Here is a 22,395-nt window from a genome sequence, read left to right on the forward strand (position 1 = left end):
AGAAAAATAGGTTAAATTAAATAGCCTATAACATGTCACTCAAAACTATAGGCTAAGCCAAAATTACATAAACGAAAACTGTTGGCTTACTAGCTATACTGCAAAATGAAATCTTTTTTAACATCCACGAAATATCAGAATGACGCTGACTGATGACCATTTCAGAACGTCTCTCCTCTCAAATCCGATCACAAAGGTTGAATGTTCTCTGAAGGTGCACTCGTGTTTTTTTCTTAAAGTGTACAGATCCTGACATGTAAGAGGAAAAAAATTTCTGGTAATCTGTCATCGGTTTTCAAAATTTTTGATTTATTTTATATTTCCTTGTTTACAGGTTTTGCGTTTTGTATTTAATGTTTTTTAGACTAATTTAAAAAGTGTATGTACAAAGTACCCAAAAATATATATATTGGGAGAGATTTTTTTTAGAATTAAAAATGTCAAGTATTGTGATTAGATGCATATGTACAAATTTCACCACATGCAACAGTCTGAGCATTAATTATCTGCTTCACGGATTAGGTCACCATGCAAATTTACTAAAGTTGCACATATACAGAGAATTTTATCAATATTAAAATTTATTTAAAATTTATTAAATTTAAAATTTAATAAGAGTGATAGGCAAGGTTTGAGACAACACCTTGTACACTTTCAGTCTCCTAATTGCACGTTCATCGTGTATCCGTACATTTGCAATCCTGCGACTGCATGTGACTTTTTCTTCTGTCAGCTGGTTTTTGTTTGCGAAGTGAGGAATTATCAAGTTGACTTGTCTTTCATTCAACAAGTCTCTAATCAAAAAACCCCTATCCACCATCACTGCATCTCCCAGTTTAAAGTATTCAAGAATACCAAAGTCACACGTGATAAATTTGTCACTACAGCGGCCCCCATATGCTGCTGATATAAACATTACTAGACCACAAGGTGCAATAGCCACTAAATATTTAATAGTGTTGCAAGCATAGTAGTGATTCAGACCTTGAGTCCAGGTTCCTTGGCTTTTGGATTTCACTTTCACTGCAGTGAAAACAACGCAACACGTACACTTATGCTACAAGTTAACATTCAAGTGCTGAAGGAAAGGCTGGTTTCTTAAAGATGTTTAAGCACACATAAAAACACAGTATCTATATCATAAGCCGTATTTTGATTAATTCTGCTGACCTAGTAGCACTTTAACGTTATTTTATTTACAAGGCTAGTGAATAGACTCACCTTGGTCTGGACAAGTTTGTCATTTTCTCTTCTTTCTTAATTGACGATCGTATCCAAGCCAAAGTTCCATAAGGATTTTCCATTGTTGGTTGTCTATCCACAAAATGGAATGAACATACATGGATGTTACGTGGCAGTAATTTCAAATTAATGCAGCGAGCCATTGTCTTTTGGCGTCTTGGCATCATCATTGGTTGGCATCTTGTGCAATTTAAATGGTTTTGGACATTTACATTCCGCTTTTGTTGTTGGCTTGTGGTCGTAACACTCATCTTCCAGAAGTTTTTTGAGCTTTCTGTAGCTGTTGTGACAACCTTTTACAGCACAAATTCTCCCAGAACCTCCACTATTCGCCATCACTAGGAACGTTGTCTAGCTGATAACAATTACTAAACGGAAGCTCAGAGCATCCTACCGGGAGTAACTCACCAATATGGCGCCCCCCATGGAGAAGTAAGGAAAAAGGTGGATTGTTTAGCCTTGTATCCAACCTTGTCTCCGTGTTCCTTGCCGTGCCTGTGTTTTTGAACCTGGACTGTTTCCTTGTTTATCATCGTTTGCTTCCTGCCTAGACATTTGCCTGTGTTTGGATTACTGTTTTGCCTTGCCTTCTTGTATCTGTTTGCTGGTGTTTGAGTCTCTGCCTGTATGACTACGCTCATCCTATTAATAAAGCCTGTGCGTGGATCTCCAACTCCACTGTCCCGTCCCATACGTTACAGAATACTCAGCCAAACCAAGATCCAGCACCCTTGATGAGCGTTTCCAGTCTAACCATGGATCCAGTCGACCAGCTACTACGTTTTTGGCAAACAGACTTATCCATTGAGGAATACGTTCATCAATTATGTGAGTTATGTTTTCAAGTTCCATTTGATGATGTGGCTTTGAAGGACATTTTCCGATTTGGCCTAAATGAGCCCATAAAATCCTGGTTTCCTGAAGGGAAGTTCAATTGCAGTCTAAGAGACTTTATGGACTATGCCTTAATTTTGTGTTGTCCTTTGTTCACTGTGGGAGTCGTGGAGGAACACAACATTACTTCTATGCCTTTATTGATGGCTGCGCTAGAACCCACTCACAAAATGTTGGCCATCACAACACCAAATCAAGTCACAGTTGATCTTGCTAAGTCAAGTCACAGTTTATCTACGTGAGTCAAGTCACAGTTGATCTTCTTGAGCCCAGTCAAGTCACAGTTGATCTTCTTGAGCCCAGTCAAGTCACAGTTGATCTTCGTGAACCTCATCACATCTCAGCAGACCCTCCAGAGTCTTGTCACTTCTCATCGGACCTTCCAGAGCCACGTCACGTCTCAGCAGACATTCCAGATCCTTGTCATGTCTCAGCAGACCTCCCAGAGCCTCGTCATGTCTCAGCAGACCTCCCAGAGCCACTTCACATCTCCGCTGATCTTCCAGAGTCACGTCTACTCTGATCGTCCAGAGTCATGTCCCGTCTCTGCTGATCGTCCAGAGTCATGTCCCGTCTCTGCTTATCGTCCAGAGTCATGTCACTTCACATCTCCGACCCTCCTCTGTTCTGTCAGGTGAGCCTGTCATCAAACGTCAGAAGTTAGGATCCAATGTGGAGGATTCACCGCTGGTGTCAGTTCGAACAGCTGGTTTCCCCAAACCAATTAATTTTAGTCCTCCTGCTCCTGAACTGATTCCCCTGTCTGCAGCACTCCCCATAATGGGCGTCGCCTTATGGTGTACCTGGGCCACGTACATTACCGCTGAATCTCCAGAGGTGGCTGCATATGCTGCAGAACCTCACAAAGTGGTGGTGCTTGCTTCAGCTACATGCACGGTGGTGGCATCCAGCGACACGCTCTCATCCTATCCTGAATCAGCCACAGAGTCCATTGATGAACTTTTGTTCTGTCTTGACCCAGCCGCAGAGGCTCTCTGTGAACTTTTGTCTTACATGTTTGGTTCTGACTCCATCTGCTAATAAATTGCCTCTTAAATGATTTAGATCTCGACTACATGCTCTGAGTAGTACTGTACAATAAGAATGTTGTTTTTCCATAACTTGGAAATGATGCAATGTTTTGCATAATGGATTACCAATGCAATGGGTTACCTAAATAAATGAGGACATTGTCTGCATATAGTGAAATGTGATGACTGGTTCCACATATTGTGATTGGGTTGATTTATCTATGCGTATTGTCTGTGCCAGTTGCTCAAGAGAAAGTGCAAAAAGAAACGGACCATGGCTGTGGTATTTGCATACAACACCTTGATCATACGAATGTAAGAGGACCCCAAAGCCATGACCTTTAACACAGACCACAGATATGGCCATTCCAGATGATCAAAGGCTCATAGCATCTAGAGAATGGACCGCAGCAGGCAGAGTCAATGAAGAAGTGCCATGTATTATATGAAGTAATCTTCTAACATTTATCAGATGTTAACCTAGTTCTAAGGAAACCTGTCTGGTCACAATTGACAAGCTTAGTCATGACCGGCTAAAGCCTTTGTGCAAGAAATTAAGCATAAATTTTCAGATCAGCATTTAGGAGGGACAAAGGCCTATAACTTGAGCAATCATTAGGCTCCTTGTCCTTTTTGAGCAAGACTTGAATCATATCAAAAAGTAGAGGGCCCAGTCTGTCCCAGAAGGCTGTGTAAATTTCTGGAGGAATTCCATCTAATATAGGGGATTTACCTCTACACATTTTGGAAGCAGCCTCCTTAAGCTCATCTAAGGTAATTAGGGTATCTAATTTTAGAGAGTCTTCCTCAGATAGCTTGGGAAGCCGTATTTTGTTTAGAAAACTTTTACAAGTATCCTAGTTATGTGATACCTCTGAGCTATATAATTCAGAGTAAAAACTGTGAAAAGTATCATTAACCTGTGAGGGTTCATCTTTTGACTTAATAGCGCTGATATCTGAAAAATGCTCATTGGACCTCAATCTAAGGGCTAGTAAATGGCTGGGTCTAGCCCCATTAAAATAGTACAACTGCCATGTTCTATGAATTAAAAATTCTGCACGCTGCTTTAAAATATATTATTAATAATTTATTAATGCATTTATTTCTTTTTTCACAAGATCAAATTGAAGCCTTACATCCTCATCATAACTTTGTTGTAACAGAACATCTTGAGCTGAGAGTTTAGATGCTGTAATCTAGATGATCAAGCTTTCCATAAACTGGAAGCATAACATACAGTAAAATTCCTAATAAACCCTTTGATAGCATCCCAGAGTATCCTCGGGTCATCAACTGAACCTTTATTTACATTAACAAAGTCTGTTAGTTGACTTGAAAACTTAGTTTTGAATGCTTCATCTCGGAGAAGCATGGTGTTGAAACGCCATCTAGGGCCCAAACTGGATAGAGTTAAACAAAACAGAAGCAATCACTGCCTTATGGTCGCAAAATGCCACTGGCAATAAGTTAACATTAACAATATTATGAAACAAACCTCCAGAAGAAAAAATAAAGTCAATACGAGAGAAAGATTTGTGACTAAATGATAAATGGGTGTAGTCTTTAACATCAGGATTTATTATACGCCAAAGATCCACCACCCCGGTATCATTGATCCAGGAACGTAAGCCTCAGAAGAACATTGATCTAATTTTTTGAAGTTTCCCGATCTATCAACTGAACAGTCAACAACAGCATTAAAATCAGTGCCAATAATGAATTTGAAGCCAGAAAGCTCCAGAAGTACCTTGATGATCTGTTCGTTAAATTCTTTTTCAAAAGTATTAGGAGTATAAATTAAAAACAAAGGCAACAACTCTGTTTTCTATATGAATTTTCACAACTGATATTCTACCTTTGCTATCTGCCCAAGTATCCAACAGCTTAAAGCGCAGATTATGCTGACATATTATCACCACACCTTTCGATTTATTTGAAGCTGAGGAGCAAGCAAGAAAAATGGACTACTATGCTATGTTTACACAAAAAGTCCATAGTAGCAACTAATTTCACTGGATTATTTAGGCCCCTTCAATTTGACACCAACAGCCATTTAAGAAGTGATAAAAAGTTAAATAAAGTAGAAAAGTAAACTATACATAGGAGTAAAAGACGGGAAGGAGAGGGGATTTTGATCTCTGGATCTCTCTGTCTAAAACTCCTGAGGTACAAAAATGAAAAACTAGGATCTGTTTATCATTCAAAAACGCAAAAAATCATTCACTTCCCTCAACGGACTCTTTTAGGTTTAGAATTCTGATATTGTCCTGTCTGGAATGACCCTCCAGATCTGTAACCTTCTCCATAAGTGCCATGTTTCTCGAGTGTAGTCAGTTTCACTTTTAGCGGAGCAATGTCATCTTCCAAAGTGGAGATACGAGTTTCTGTTTCAGCCTGACGAGTCGCAAAGGAGTCGATAACCGCAGCGACTTTATCGATGCGTTTGATGATACTATCAACTTTCACATCCAGCCCAGACTCCAGTTTAGCGAAAGAGTCATTCAACATCTTTTGCGTGCGCCAACGTTCTTCTGCGAGAAATCAGGTAACGAGCTCTCTGCTCGTTACTGCGTGATCGCTGCTAGCACTAGCCTTGCTAGAATCAGTGCAATCTTCCCTAAAGCCTTGAGAATGGTCCGGCTTGTTCTGCTTTGAAGGCTTTGGCATGACAAACTAACAATGAAGCGACAAAATAATGAATTTGAGAAAGATGGGTGAAGGAAAATAATTTTAAAAAACAGGAACGTGAACTGGGAGAGGTGAAAAATATGACCGATTGCTCTGCTGCCATTACCGTAAGCCCCAATTTTATAAAATTTACAGGTACGAATATAACCATAAAATGTAAGTTTTGTGCTGAGGGAAACACATCTCATAAGCATTCATTATTTCCGTCTAATGTCATTAGTGTGATCTCTCTGTACCGCTCCCTGGCCTGCTTGAAAAGGCATGGTTGGATCAGGCTTGGACGTGGTACGGATGAAGTGAGGTCACAACCAAGTACAGAATGGCTACTACAATTGTGTGTGCTATGTCTCGCATCATTACAAGCACTTTTCAGTGATGAACAGGAATTGTAGTTTGCAAATTCCTCCATTAATGTCAGCAAACTTCTGACAGGCTGATGATCTTAACCAGATGTGAAAAATAAAGGATACATACAAAATGTGCAGTGGTGGGTCCCTATGGACCAGGTTTGAAAACCACTGGTGTAATGAGTATAAGTCTATAGATGGGATGGGCAACTCTGGTCCTGGAGGGACACTGTTCTGCAGAGTTTAGCTCCATACCTGATCGAACAGGTATGGAGCCTCTGCACCGTAGGCTATGCGTCTGTTATCATTTATACTTCTGCGTCATTGTCCGCGTCGACGTGCATCCAGACCACTGGTAGGCAGTGTCCACGGTCATGTTGAGTATTAAGGCCAAAGCCAAAGAAGAAGCAGCTTGTCATGTACGTTGTCAGAGAAGCTTACAAATAGAGGGGCCATAGAAACAGCAAATCAGCAAACTAATCATAGGGCTTGCGGTCCGTGTAGAATTGACGCATTGTTACATTTTTGAAGAGGTGCACATCAGGCTACATTGTATTCTATGTGTGGCACTCACAGCCTAAGCCATACCTACAGGTTACACGTGATGCAGAAGTATAAATCAGCCTTAAGTCTACAGGAATGCTTGAAAATCAAGGGCAGGTGTATTTGATTAGGGATGAAACTTGGCTCTGCAAAAGAGTGGTCCTCCAGTACCAAAGCTGCCCATCTCTGATCCATAAGATAGGATAGGGTATAGATCATACATGTTGATTTTTATGCTTTAAATGTCTAAATTGTCTATTTCTTCCCTAGACCTAATGGCACTGAAAGAGGCGAGTCATGAACAAAAAGGAGCTCAAAAGACAGAAACTAAAAGTGGAAAGACTTTTAATCAACATAGAAACCTTCAAGTCCACTTGAGAGTTCACACTAGAGAGAGTCCCTTCACTTGCCAACTGTGTGGAAAGAGTTTCACACATAAAGACAAGCTTAAAGTCCACATGCAAATTCATACTGGAGAAAAGCCTTACACCTGCCAACAGTGTGGAAAGAGTTTCACACATAAAGACAAGCTTAAAGTCCACATGAGAATTCACACTGGAGAGAAACCTTTCACCTGCAAACAATGTGGAAAGAGTTTCACACAAAATGGAAGCCTTAAAGTCCACATGAGAATTCATAGTGGAGAGAAGCCTTACACCTGCCAACAGTGTGGAAAGAGTTTCAATGAGAAAGGAAGCCTTAAAGTCCACATGAGAATTCATACTGGAGAAAAGGCTTACACCTGCCAACAGTGTGGACAGAGTTTCAGTCAAAAAGGACACCTTAAAGTCCACATGAGAGTTCACACTGGAGAAAAGGCTTACACCTGCCAACAATGTGGAAAGAGTTTCACACAAAATGGAAGCCTTACAGCCCACATGAGAATTCATACTGGAGAGAAGCCTTACACCTGCCAACAGTGTGGAAAGAGTTTTAATGAGAAAGGAAGCCTTACAGCCCACATGAGAATTCACACTGGAGAAAAGGCTCACACCTGCCAACAATGTGGAAAGAGTTTCAGTCGTAAAGGAAACCTAATTGCTCACATCAGAATTCATGTTAGAGAGAACCCATTCACCTGCAAACAGTGTGGAAAGAGTTTCAGTCGAAAAGAAAGCCTTATAGCCCACATGAGTAATCACAATGGAGAGAGCCCATTCACCTGCCAACAGTGTGGAAAAAGTTTCAGTAAAAAGGGAAAACTCAAAGTCCACATGAGAACTCACACTGGAGAAAAGCCTTACACCTGCCAACAGTGTGGAAAGAGTTTTAATGAGACAGGAAACCTTAAAGCCCACATGAGAACTCACACTGGAGAAAAGCCTCATACCTGTCAAAAGTGTGGAAAGAGTTTCATTCGAAAAGAAGGCCTTATAGCCCACATGAGTACTCACACTGGAGAAAAGCCTTACACCTGCACTCTGTGCGGGAATAGCTTCACACGGGAACAAAGGCTCAGGCAACACATGAGAACTCACTGGAGAGAAGCCTTTTACATGTGATCAGTGTGGAAAGAGTTTCACACATAAATTGACCCTGTATCACCACCTGAATATTCACACTGGAGAGAAGCCATTCATATGTGATCAGTGTGGAAAGAGTTTCAGATTTATAGGTTACCTTGAGGGCCACATGAAAATTCATTGGAAAGGTGAACTTTTTTAGAAGTCACTGTGGAAAAAACAGAGGTCTAAAGAGAACCTGAAAACCATACTTGAATAAAAGTACAGATACCTTACAGCAAAAATGACTCTTATTACAAGTTACAAGTCACCAATTCTAATATAACTTGAGTAAAATTCTTGAAGTATCTGAGACTTTAATAGTACTTAATTTTTTACTCATGCTGAATTTAGGCTTGGAAGATGCACTAGTTCAGAAATGTCAGTGAAAATAAGGAATGTATTTGATTGATTAATTCATTATTTTCTAAAATCAAAATTAAATTGAACTGCTCAATATTGCAATAAATCAAGGTCGACACAACAGCCTCTTAAATGTTAAAAGGATAAAACTCTCACAGTTCACAAAGCTTACTCTACGTCCTATGCCTTCTCTATAGGTTGTTTGCACATGACATCATTGCTGCATGTGAAATGCGGCTGGAGGGCAAGGAGTAATTTACTATATAGGAGTCCTAATACAAACTCAAAATTCCTACTTTTTGCTTGGTTATGGTTGCTCAAATCTACACACAAAAATATTGATACATGCTGATAAACCAAAACTTAATTATATTATTTTTCATATTACTTCTTTAGTAAAACAAGCAAAGTGAAATGTTTTGTCATATGACAGCTATGCATGAACACACACTAGACAAATACAGCTGATTTGAATACATCTCCATTGACAGTCAATTCATGCATTAATTCATTGCTTAATAAAAAATATAAATTTACTGATAATAATAGCATAAAAAAAAGAATTAATAAAAGTAATAATGACAATAAGTAAATGCATATACAACAACACACGAAACAAAGCTTTAATCAGATGTATTGATCTAACAATCGCGTATTCACAGTCCTGCTGCAATCTTAACACAGCTGTGCCGATTCTGCAGCTTTATTCTGATGAAGCAGCTGATGAACACCTTCATCCATCATGTCCCTCACTGCTGCTCTTCTCATTGTTGATCCAGAGGATGAGGAAGACCATGATGATGGTCCTCTGAACCACACAACAAGGAGAAGATGTGCGGGATAATCTGTGTCTGCTGCAAACATTCATGTGTTCTCCATCAGCATAAATAAATAAACAGATTAAAACATTTTACAATTCATTCATGTCAGCATTCTGGTTCTTGCCATATTTAATTTAAAATTTTTATAATTACACAATTTTGCAATAATCAAACTAAACTACAACTTAAGATTTAAATATACTTTGTATTCATTTCTGTAGTATCCTCACTCAAAGCCTTTGACGGCTTTATTCCTTCATCACCGGATAAACACACATGATCATCTGTCCCTGTAACATCAGACAAGATTTAAGTTTCCTCTGAGATTTATGTGCTCAAATCTACATTTACATGTTGATGATGTGTTAACTCACTATTTATCCAACACAAATGTTCCTTCATTTACCAACAGTACTAATGGACAAATGAAATAGATTAAACTTGTGTATTTTATGTAGATTTATTTATTTACATTATTTTCATTCATGTAAACAGTGTTGACAACAGTGAATAATAGCACACACACACATCACTCATAGATTATAATCCATCACTCATAAATCACGATACTTAAAGATGTTCCTGTCATACGTAAAATAGAAATTTAATAAGCATCTTTAAGATGTATATGGTTTAGAATATGTAAATTCATTTCGAAGAATTAAGTTATGTGTGTTTACTAGAGCTCTCCTGTTATCTATACATAATAAATCGTGTTTTACAGTAAAATCACAACTATAGTGTCCAGCATCTTGACACATTCAGCTACTCTACAGTAGTTCAAAAAATGTGTTTTTGGTTTTCATGACAGCATCCACGTCGCTTTTCTCCTCCGTGTTTGATTATGACGTATCTTCTCCCTTGGCCTCCTGTAAATATGTGCTTTACCTCTGATCCAAAAGTTATATAATGTGTGTGTACATACACAGCTATGGAAAAAATTAAGAGACCACTTAACATTGATTTCTGAACTTGGAGTGGTCTCTTAATTTTTTCCATAGCTGTATATGTGTGTATGTGTATATATGTATGTATGTATGTGTATATATATATGTATGTATGTATGTGTATATATATGTGTGTGTATGTGTATGTGTATATATAAAATATTATATATATATATATATATATATATATATATATATATATATATATATATATATATATACATACATACATACATACATATATACACATACATACATACATACATACATATATACACATACATACATACATATATACACATACATACATACATATATACACATACATACATACATATATACACATACATACATATATATATATATATAATGTATATATATATGTATTATATGTAGTCATGCTGTGGACTGCAACTCAATGTATGATCAATGTCACCATCATTAAGGGTGTGCTTCTCATTTCTCTAATTATCCAACCTCATCAGCCTTAACTCCTTCTAATGAAGGCCTTGGAGTAAATGCAAAGAGTAACAGAAACATAGGCTATGTAAAGTTTAATATTCACGCTCATGGGCTTCTAGAGATCAGCTAAATATTGTTGGAATTTTATTAATCAAGGCTAAAGACAAACTCGTGATGCACTTTTTAATCACCCACATCATCACCCATATTTTGGCTCTTGGTTCAACATAAATCAAACTTTGAAATTTCAATCTCAGTCAAAATGACAGTTCGGATGAAAACACCACATTGTGTGTGTGTATATATATAATATATTAGGGTGTGACAATATACCGGTATTGGCGATAACCACAATATTTAAAATAAAGGCAGTTTAGTTTCATATTTAAGGGACATTTTAATTAAAAAGTTAAAATTAGAAAAAAATCCATATTTAAATATGATATATATTATATATCTTATTTTTGGTTTGAAATAAGATTATTTTGCTTACCCCATTGGCAGATTATTTTGCTTGTTTTAAGGAAAAACTCACTCAATTTTGACTTTTTTTTCCTGAAAACAAGAAGATATTTTTTACTTGTCAATAAAATGCTTCTTGATTCAAGAACTTTAAGATATTTTGACTAGAAATAAGACAAAAACTCTAAGTAAGAACAGCATTTTTTTTCAGTGTGGAATTTTATTAATCAAGGCTAAAGACAAACTCGTGATGCTCTTTTTAATCACCCACATCATCGCCCATATTTTGGTTTTCATCAAAATTTCAATGTTGATTCAACATAAATCAAACTTTGAAATTGCAATCTCAGTCAAAATGATGGTTCGGATGAAAACACCACATTGTATCAACGTCACCATGCTATATATATATATATATATTAGGGTGTGACAATATACCGGTATTGGTGATAACCAATACCAGTGACTTGCTGCCACCTACTGGCAGTTTACTTTCATGTTTAAGGGACATTTTAATTAAAAAGTTAAAATTAGAAAAAAAATCCATATTTAAATATTGAATTAAACTTATGTAGACAAATTGTAAATACTGTGTAAATATATTAATGCCACTTCTCATTCTGTGTCACCTCTGTATTGCAAAGATGGATTTTATTGATAATGATTTCATTTAATTAGTAAAAGCCATAAAGTATAGGTTAGTATTAATTTTTATTTCTTCAGGTCTTAAAAAGCCTTAAATTTGACTTTAAAAAAATGTGTAACAACCCTTTGACATTTAATGTGTTTCAATTTGGACACATGAATGAACTCATACAACCTTTTTAACATGTTTGTTTGTATCATATTTGTCACTGTTTTAATTTTAATACAGATTATCTGGTAAAACAGTTAGATTTCATTGATGAAATATGGGATGATGCTCTAAAAAGAGTAAATGGATCCACTTCCTGTGCACGCCTTAGTTTAATACAATTCAAGGTCCTTCACTGCATATATTATACTAGATCTAAACTGTCAAAAATATATTCAAATGTTGAAGATAGTTGTGATCGATGCAAAAGTAATAAAGCTGACATTATTCACATGTTTTGGTCCTGCCAAAAGCTGAATAACTATTTGGCACTTTTGTATTTAAAACAATAAACAAAGCCTTTAACTGGAAGACAACACCCTGCGTTGAAACTGCTATTTTCAGTGTAGCAGAACATGGAATACATTTAACTAACAATATGAAAAATGTTTTTGCTTTTGCTTCATTATTAGCAAGAAGGAGAATATTGTTAGAATGGAAGTCAAAAAACCCACCAAAGATTTCAATGTGGATTTGTGATTTTATTTTATTTTTAAAACCAGAAAAAATAAAATATCTCAAAAAAGGATCCATTCAAAAATTTTATAAAATCTGGAAACCTATGATTACATATTTTGAAAAGATGAAGACCCTACCTTCTAACTAGAGGCCATTAACTCTAATACACTTGAACATGTTTTAGTATGAACGTAAGTGTTTCATGGTTGTATATGTTTGTATAGACCACAAATATATCAGAGTTTAATTTAATTATTATGTACTTTTATTTAGTTATTATTTGTAACTTATATTTTCTTACAATAATATTGTTCTTTTGTTAAAGTAAAAGCTACTTTAAGTTTTTGTAATGTTTATTTGTTTTATTTATTTATTTTTATTGTTATTATTGTTGTTTGAATTTATATGTTTACTTTGGTGGTAAAGGTTATGGGGAAGAGGAGAAAAAAAAGTAACTATTTGTATGAAGCTTTGTGTTAATACTTTGAAAAAGTTTATAAAAAAAGGTATTTAAAAAACAGTTAGATTTCTATGCACTTCTGTGATTGTAGACAATGCAGAGTCTGAACAGGACTTTTATTTTGGAGTGACGACATGACGTCATAAGACTGCGCCGCGATCCTGCATCTGCTGTGATTCTGCTGAAGGTTTGTTTAAGAATTTAAGCTGTTTTAATCGATAGAAACAGTTCACTGATTTATAGTTGTGTGTTTTGTTTTAAACAAGCGATGTTAAATGAGTTTATTTACTATTTAATGTAACATTGTGTGTTTATCTAACTGTAATGAAGGATATTTGTGTGAGTAAAACTCATATCCACTGATGAGAAACAGTAAACCTGCGTCTCATTTCTCTCTAGCCTATATATCATAAATCACATGAACGAGAACAACAAATACTAACAAACAAACTAAGCATGTTTTCATTAGTCATAAATGCCTAAACATGAAGTTTATTCATTTGCAGCCTTAGTTTTTAGAGATTTTTTTTGTCTAACCTGGTCATTAGACCAATAACTCTGTTAAATTATTCTCTTATTAAAGATGGAGTTCATTAAAGAGGAGACTGAAGATATAAAGATTGAGTTTATTAAAGAGGAGAGTGAAGACATGACGATTGAAGAAACATTCAGAGTGAAACATGAAGATACTGAGGAACAAACAGGTTGGTTTTATTCTCACAGCTGAACTTTTGATCATTATTAAAATGTCCAGCTCTACAGAAATAGAGAATATACAGTATAATCTTACAGAAAAGTGTCCGAATTCACTCAGTTTGTTCATTTGCTCCTTCAAGTGTACTTACTGTAGAGCTAGAGCTATGGTTTGGTTATTTGTAATTAAGCATTAATAACTTATTACGATAGAGAGTATATGTAGTAATGTGTACATCACTTTAAAATTCAGTGTTTCCATTAAATGTGATCCTGGACCGCAAAACCAGTCGTAAGTCGCCCGGGTATATTTGTAGAAATAGCCAACAGTACACTGTATGAGTCAAAATTATAAAATGTTCTTTTATGCCAAAAAGCATTAGGATATTAAGTAAAGGTCATGTTACATGAAGGTATTTTGTACATTATCACCACAAAATTTGATCCACCTCACATGTAGCAGAGCTTCATCAAAAAAATAATTTCCATGTCAAATAAAAAGGATATGTAAAATTATATGAAAAGTATTTGATTTGAATTTTATCAGCAGATTCTCAGCATGAGAATGTCCTATTGTAATGTAATTTATATATATATATATATATATATATATATATATATATATATATATATATATATATATATATATATATATATATATATATATATATATTTTTATTTTAATTTTATTTTTTTATATTTTCATTTTATTTTATTTTATTTTATTTTAAAAGTAAAAAGTGTTCTATCAAATGATACCTACCTTTTGACTCTCCTTGCTATAGTTTTGGAGTTATGAGTCTTTACTTTTGTGTTTGCCACTCAGAAAAAACAACTCTAAAAATGCCTTAAGGTATATATTTAGATTTATTTGCACCTTCCAGGTTTTCAAATGATTGTATCCTATCCTAACAAACCATACATCACTTATTAATTTAACTTTCCGATGATGTATAAATCTTAATTTAAAAAAAAAAGTGACCCTTATGACTGGTCTTGTGGTCCAGGGTCTCAAATCATGGAACAATTGATTGCATTTATGAACTTTTAACAGTGTTGGGTAAGTTACTCTAAAAACGTAATGAATTACTAATTACATCTTCAATAGTGTAATTAGATTACTGTACAAATGATTCCAAAAAGTATTTAATTACTTACTACTTTCTTAGTATTATATCAACCTCAATGAGTTAATAAATAATACTAGGATAGACATGAAACTCCTCTTTTAATTCTTTCAAATAAATAATATAAAATTCTTAAATTATTCTGGCACACTTAAGTTTAGGGTCCAATTCTCACTATTAACAAGGACTTTTGCCTCAATAAACTCCTGATTACTGCTTATTAATATTTAAAGTAGTTGCTAAGTTTAATTATTGGGCAGTATTAATGATATATAATAAGGTCTTGCAGAATAATGCATTAATATGAACTTTTTAAGTACTAATAAACCATCAATATACTAGTAATGTTCATGCTAATAACTATTATTCTTATTAAAAGGATACATAAAAACATGCATTTTAAGATTAGACTTTACATTTTGATTAGGGCTGTCAACGTTAATGCATGTGTTATTAATTTCAAATTTTTAATGCATTAAAATAATGCATTTAATGCAAATAAATTACTGAAGCATGTGAAATTGCATTGTTATCGTAATTTTACGCCATGCAGTTATATCAGAGATGGCCAAGAGAATTATTCATTCCAGTGTCCGTTTCGAAGTCTGTCATTGTATCTGAAGAGCACGAGCCCTCCCGCATCGTGCTGGACAGGATTTCATTCTGTACTATTTCAATTCAGCTCAATCACTAATTCCATTCAAAAAGTGAAACTTGTATATTATATTCATTCATTACACAGACTGATATATTTCAAATGTTTATTTCTTTTAATTTTGATGATTATAACTGACAACTAAGGAAAATCCCAAATTCAGTATCTCAGAAAATTAGAATATTACTTAAGACCAATACAAAGAAAGGATTTTTAGAAATCTTGGCCAACTGAAATGTATGAACATGAAAAGTATGAGCATGTACAGCACTCAATACTTAGTCGGGGGTCCTTTTGCCTGAATTACTGCAGCAATGCGGCGTGGCATGGAGTCGATCAGTCTGTGGCACTGCTCAGGTGTTATGAGAGCCCAGGTTGCTCTGATAGTGGCCTTCAGCTCTTCTGCATTGTTGGGTCTGGCATATCGCATCTTCCTCTTCACAATACCCCATAGATTTCCTATGGGGTTAAGGTCAGGCGAGTTTGCTGGCCAATTAAGAACAGGGATACCATGGTCCTTAAACCAGGTACTGGTAGCTTTGGCACTGTGTGCAGGTGCCAAGTCCTGTTGGAAAATGAAATCTGCATCTCCATAAAGTTGGTCAGCAGCAGGAAGCATGAAGTGCTCTAAAACTTCCTGGTATACGGCTGCGTTGACCTTGGACCTCAGAAAACACCAGCAGATGACATGGCACCCCAAACCATCACTGACTGTGGAAACTTTACACTGGACCTCAAGCAATGTGGATTGTGTGCCTGATTGTTGTTGTTCAAGAGTGGCTTGACACAAGGAATGCGACAGCTGAAACCCATGTCTTGCATACGTCTGTGCGTAGTGGTTCTTGAAGCACTGACTCCAGCTGCAGTCCACTCTTTGTGAATCTCCCCCACAGTTTTGAATGGGTTTTGTTTCACAATCCTCTCCAGGGTGCGGTTATCCCTATTGCTTGTACACTTTTTCTACCACATCTTTTCCTTCCTTTCATCTCTCTATTAATGTGCTTGGCAACAGAGCTCTGTGAACAGCCAGCCTCTTTTGCAATGACCTTTTGTGTCTTGCCCTCCTTGTGCAAGGTGTCAATGGTCGTCTTTTGGACCACTGTCAAGTCGTGTAGCCTACAGAACTAGACTGAGAGACCATTTAAAGGCTTTTGCAGGTGTTTTGAGTTAATTAGCTGATTAGAGTGTGGCACCAGGTGTCTTCAATATTGAACATTTTCACAATATTCTAATTTTCTGAGATACTGAATTTGGGATTTTCCTTAGTTGTCAGTTATAATCATCAAAATTAAAAGAAATAAACATTTGAAATATATCAGTCTGTGTGTAATGAATGAATATAATATACAAGTTTCACTTTTTGAATGGAATTAGTGAAATAAATCAACTTTTTGATGATATTCTAATTATATGATCAGCACCTGTATGGTCTCGACACAGCCTACTAGACAACAACATCCAGAGAGTATATAATTTAACAGCGGGAATGATGGCTACTTTCATATAGTGTTTGCGTGTATCTCGTCAATTACAAATACAGACACGATAAGCTTATGGAGCGAACTTGTCAATCGTTATTTATGGATGACGCTGAGAAAACTCTGATCAATAAGAGGACAGTTGTTCTCGCATGTGTCTTCCATAAACATTTGGTATGCTTGGAAATGTTGCCATGTGAAAGCAAACCAAACCAAACCAAGAAAAAAATGCAACATTGTAACAAATTTAGTCCCTGTTTTTAGAACAAAACAAACGATCCATAAGTGTGAAAACACTCCTACATACCACGCTGAATCAACGCACTACTTGTAAACAATATATTTGTTGTATTTTTCTATTCAGACCTAGATACTATTATCACTATTACTCCACTAGGTCTGAAATATATTGTTCGTTGCAAACATGATGATCTTAAATTTATTAATTATTTATTTACTATTAATAAATGTGTAAAGTTGCATAAAATGGAAATACTCAAAGTAGGCTAACTATGTTACCTCAGAAGGTTGAATGGTTGGATTTCACAACTAGTCAAATAAAACAAATAAAAGACAATACAACATTTACTGTAGGATCATACAATTTACTGATGAATTAATTTTAAAAATTTTGTTCTATTGCGCTTCTGATTTGGCAGTGAAATTCACCGATTTTGGGTGCGTAAGATGTGAAGGATTTTGTGGTCCAGTTAGTATTTTGACCCCATAATGGCGGCCGTGCTACCGGAGCGCCATCTAGTGGCTGTTACCCAAAAAGTATCAAAGTGTCACCTACTGGGTTCTAAGCTCTTTGGTTTAGATCCAACCCTGATCAAACACACCTGCCTGTAAATATCAAGTGCCCCTGAAGATCTTAATTCACTGCTTCAGGTGTGTCTGATCAGGGTTGGAGCTGAATGCCGCATTCCAGGCAACCTGTAACCCGTGTTTTTCCAACCTTCTACCCGTGAAACTGGAACAGCAGTCAAGCCCTTGACTTCCCAGCCGTGAACTCATACTAGATCGATGTACACCGCGTTCCAAATTATAATGCAAGTGACATATCAGTAAGATTTCAGCACAATAAACATTCAGATTTTAGTTATTCTAAGAAAATTTTTATGTATCCATGTCTTTTTAGATAACTTGTATCAATCTCAGACAAAATAATTTGCCAGGTCTATGGAAACCCTACTTAGATGATGTTCCACATTATTAAGCAAGTCACAGTTCTCATGCAATATGTGGAGGAAGAAAGATCTTTCTGAAGATGAAAAGCATGAAATGGTGCAATGTTGTGCAAAAGGCACGAAAACAACTAATAGTGTGAAATCTAAATGAAGATTATCAAATTATCATAAGATTTGTGATTTAGAGCACAGCTCTCCATGCAGGCTGGCAAGTTGTGCGTAAAGATGCATTTCAGCCATTTCATCCTTTTCATCTTTACTTTCAATAACAAGGTTGCGCTGTTGAGGCTTGTGCACCATCTTGAGGAAAAGGGGAAACATGAGTGAAGCACACACAAAAAGAAAATCAGTTAAAACATATTGCAGTAATAAAAAACAAGAATGCTGTTTTCCTAAACGGGCTACCATCATTATTAAAGGTGCCCTAGAATTGAAAATTGAATTCATACATGTTGTTGGTTTTGATGCTTTAAATGTCTAAATTGTTTTATGTCTATTTTTTCCCTAGACCTAATGACACTGAGAGAGGCGAGTCATGAACTTAATGAAAAAGAAGAGAAAAAACATTATAATTTCATGACTAAAGAAAGATCAAAACAGGTTTCTTCACAAAAAGGAGCTCAAAAGACAGGAACTAAAAGTTATTTCTCCTGCCAACAGTGTGGAAAGACTTTTAATCAACATAGCAACCTTCAAGTCCACTTGAGAGTTCACACTGGAGAAAAGCCTTACACCTGCCAACAGTGTGGAAAGAGTTTCATACATAAACACATGCTTAAAGTCCACATGAGAATTCATACTGGAGAAAAGCCTTACACCTGTCAACAGTGTGGAAAGAGTTTCACAAGTAAAGACATGCTTAATGTCCACATGAGAATTCATACTGGAGAAAGGCCTTACACCTGCCAACAGTGTGGAAAGAGTTTCACACAAAAAGGAAACCTTATAGGCCATATGAGAATTCACACTGGAGAAAAGGCTTACACCTGCCAACAATGTGGACAGAGTTACAGTCATAAAGGAAACCTTGTAGCCCACATGAGAATTCATGTTAGAGAGAACCCATTCACCTGCCAACATTGTGGAAAGAGTTTCAGGAGAAAATTACACCTTAAAGTCCACATGAGAATTCACACTGGAGAAAGGCCTTACACCTGCCAACAGTGTGGAAATAGTTTCCGTGACAAAGGAAACCTTACAGCCCACATGAGAACTCACACTGGAGAGAAACCTTTCACCTGCCAACAGTGTGGAAAGAGTTTCAGTTGGAAAAAATGCCTTACAGCCCACATGAGCACTCACACTGGAGAAAAGCCTTAAGCCTTGTTTACGCCGCACACTTGTGTGGCGCGTTACGGCTGCGACGCAGCTACTGAAGCCGATACGCGGCCATTCTGGTCAATGCTCGTGTTTACACCAGTTGAGCCGCGGTGTGTTTCAGAAGTGTCCCAGACTATTTTTGACGGACGCCACATCCAAAATGCGCAGATCAAATACAAAATAAAGTAAAAATAATCACCCTGAGTTAACTCCTGCTCTTATTTCACATCACTAGGAGGCCAGAAACTGAAGATTCGAAGTTGAAAAACTTGACATTTGTTTGTTCTTGTCATCCATAACTGGACTTTCTGAGTGTATTAACTTTGTCTGTAGGCTACAGCAAAATAAAGTATGGCATATCAATAAACACATTCAAATATATGAAATAAAAATATATCAAATATATTAATATAATAATTTAGCAATTATAAACATGAAAAAGCCTTAGGGGGGACATGAATATTCACACTGGAGAGAAGCCTTTTACATGTGATCAGCCTAGAAAGAGTTTCACACAAAAAAATTGACGCTTTATCACCTGGAGATAATCCATACACATGTGATTTTTTTTTTCATTTGTCATTTTTTTTTGTTTTTTTTTTACTTTAAAAGTTGTCACCTTTTTATAGCATTTTGTGTCTGCTGATACTGAAATGAATATGGAACCAGCTTGCTTTATTATTATTTTTTGGCTTGGTTAAATATTAACATTCTTCATGGTATCGTCTGCAGGAAAGAGAAGATATTTTATCCCATTGAATGATAATTTGGTGTTTTTACTTCAGTTTTTTAGAATTCAGTTTACAATGTCGATCTGGTTATCATGAGAACAGTGTCACGCGCTGCTACTTCAGCCATCATATGGTAGAAAATGTCCAAATAAATGTCTTCAACAAGCTGACAGAAGTCGAACCATTTCTTTGTTGGTAGGGTGTAAATATTCGCTTTCCCATATGGCCATGGAGGAGAATTGGATGGGCATTCAGCAGACAGACACCGACACACTGTATTTTTTTTTTTTCAACTGTTTTTATTTCAACAAATGACAACCAAAATCAAACCCATAGAAGCTTGTGAGCAGTTTTTAAGTGGCTGTGTGCAATACTCATTCACAAGCTGAGTGAGAGTCATGCTCGCATATGTAATGTTAATTAAAGCTGCAAGCAGCGCTGAAAGGGCCCTCGCACCCGGGCTAACCGCCACCCATTGGCCTTAGGAAAAGAGTGAATAGTGGGCGACATGCATATAAGCGAGTACAGGTGCTGGTAATATAATTAGAATATCATCAAAAAGTTGATTTAAAAAGTGAAACTTGTATATTATATTCATTCATTACACACAGACTGATATATTTCAAATGTTTATTTCTTTTAATTTTGATGATTATAACTGACAACAAAGGAAAATCCCAAATTCAGTATCTCAGAAAATTTGAATATTGTGAAAAGGTTCAATATTGAAGACACCTGGTGCCACACTCTAATCAGCTAATTAACTCAAAACACCTACAAAGGCCTTTAAATGGTCTCTCAGTCTAGTTCTGTAGGCTACACAATCATGGGGAAGACTGCTGACTTGACAGCTGTCCAAAAGACGACCATTGACACCTTGCACAAGGAGGGCAAGACACAAAAGGTCATTGCAAAAGAGGCTGGTTGTTCACAGAGCTCTGTGTCCAAGTACATTAATAGAGAGGCGAAGGGAAGGAAAAGATGTGGTAGAAAGAAGTGTAAAAGCAATAGGGATAACCACACCCTGGAGAGGATTGTGAAACAAAACCCGTTCAAAAATGTGGGGGAGATTCACAAAGAGTGGACTGCAGCTGGAGTCAGTGCTTCAAGAACCACTACGCACAGACGTATGCAAGACATGGGTTTCAGCTGTCGCATTCCTTGTGTCAAGCCACTCTTGAACAACATACAGCATCAGAAGCGTCTCGCCTGGGCTAACGACAAAAAGGACTGGACTGCTGCTGAGTGGTCCAAAGTTATGTTCTCTGATGAAAGTAAATTTTGCATTTCCTTTAGAAATCAGGGTCCCAGAGTCTGGAGGAAGAGAGGAGAGGCACACAATCCACGTTGTTTGAGGTCCAGTGTAAAGTTTCCACAGTCAGTGATGGTTTGTTGGGGTGCCATGTCATCTGCTGGTGTTGGTCCACTGTGTTTTCTGAGGTCCAAGGTCAACGCAGCCGTATACCAGGAAGTTTTAGAGCACTTCATGCTTCCTGCTGCTGACCAACTTTATGGAGATGCAGATTTCATTTTGCAACAGGACTTGGCACCTGCACACAGTGCCAAAGCTACTAGTACCTGGTTTAAGGACCATGGTATCCCTGTTCTTAATTGGCCAGCAAACTCGCCTGACTTTAACCCCATAGGAAATCTATGGGGTATTGTGAAGAGGAAGATGTGATATGCCAGACCCAACAATGCAGAAGAGCTGAAGGCCACTATCAGAGCAACCTGGGCTCTCATAACACCTGAGCAGTGCCACAGACTGATCGACTCCATGCCACGCCGCATTGCTGCAGTAATTCAGGCAAAAGGAGCCCCAACTAAGTACTGAGTGCTGTACATGCTCATACTTTTCATGTTATACTTTTCAGTTGGCCAAGATTTCTAAAAATCCTTTCTTTGTATTGGTCTTAAGTAACATTCTAATTTTCTGAGATACTGAATTTGGAATTTTCCTTAGTTGTCAGTTATAATCATCAAAATTAAAAGAAATAAACATTTGAAATATATCAGTCTGTGTAATGAATGAATATAATATACAAGTTTCACTTTTTGAATGGAATTAATGAAATAAATCAACTACTTGATGATATTCTAATTATATGACAGCACCTGTATATA

At 36.5% G+C, this 22,395-nt stretch overlaps 2 protein-coding genes across 2 annotated transcripts in view; one reads left to right on the forward strand and one right to left on the reverse strand.

The window, feature by feature from the left end:
- The window catches only part of LOC137005952 (gastrula zinc finger protein XlCGF57.1-like), a 779,808-nt gene that overhangs the window by 139,388 nt on the left and 618,025 nt on the right, over positions 1-22,395 (reverse strand). The window lies entirely within an intron of this gene.
- The window catches only part of LOC137005805 (zinc finger protein 721-like), a 73,171-nt gene that overhangs the window by 5,801 nt on the left and 44,975 nt on the right, over positions 1-22,395 (forward strand). Inside the window, exons 3-5 of the mRNA XM_067366473.1 lie at positions 7,019-8,214; positions 8,297-8,380; positions 18,923-19,510. Of these exons, the coding sequence (XP_067222574.1) occupies positions 7,019-8,214; positions 8,297-8,380; positions 18,923-19,510 (1,868 nt within the window). The remainder of the gene's footprint in view (positions 1-7,018; positions 8,215-8,296; positions 8,381-18,922; positions 19,511-22,395) is intronic.

This window comes from Chanodichthys erythropterus, chromosome 3, assembly GCF_024489055.1.
Source record: "Chanodichthys erythropterus isolate Z2021 chromosome 3, ASM2448905v1, whole genome shotgun sequence".
NCBI lineage: Eukaryota > Metazoa > Chordata > Actinopteri > Cypriniformes > Xenocyprididae > Chanodichthys > Chanodichthys erythropterus.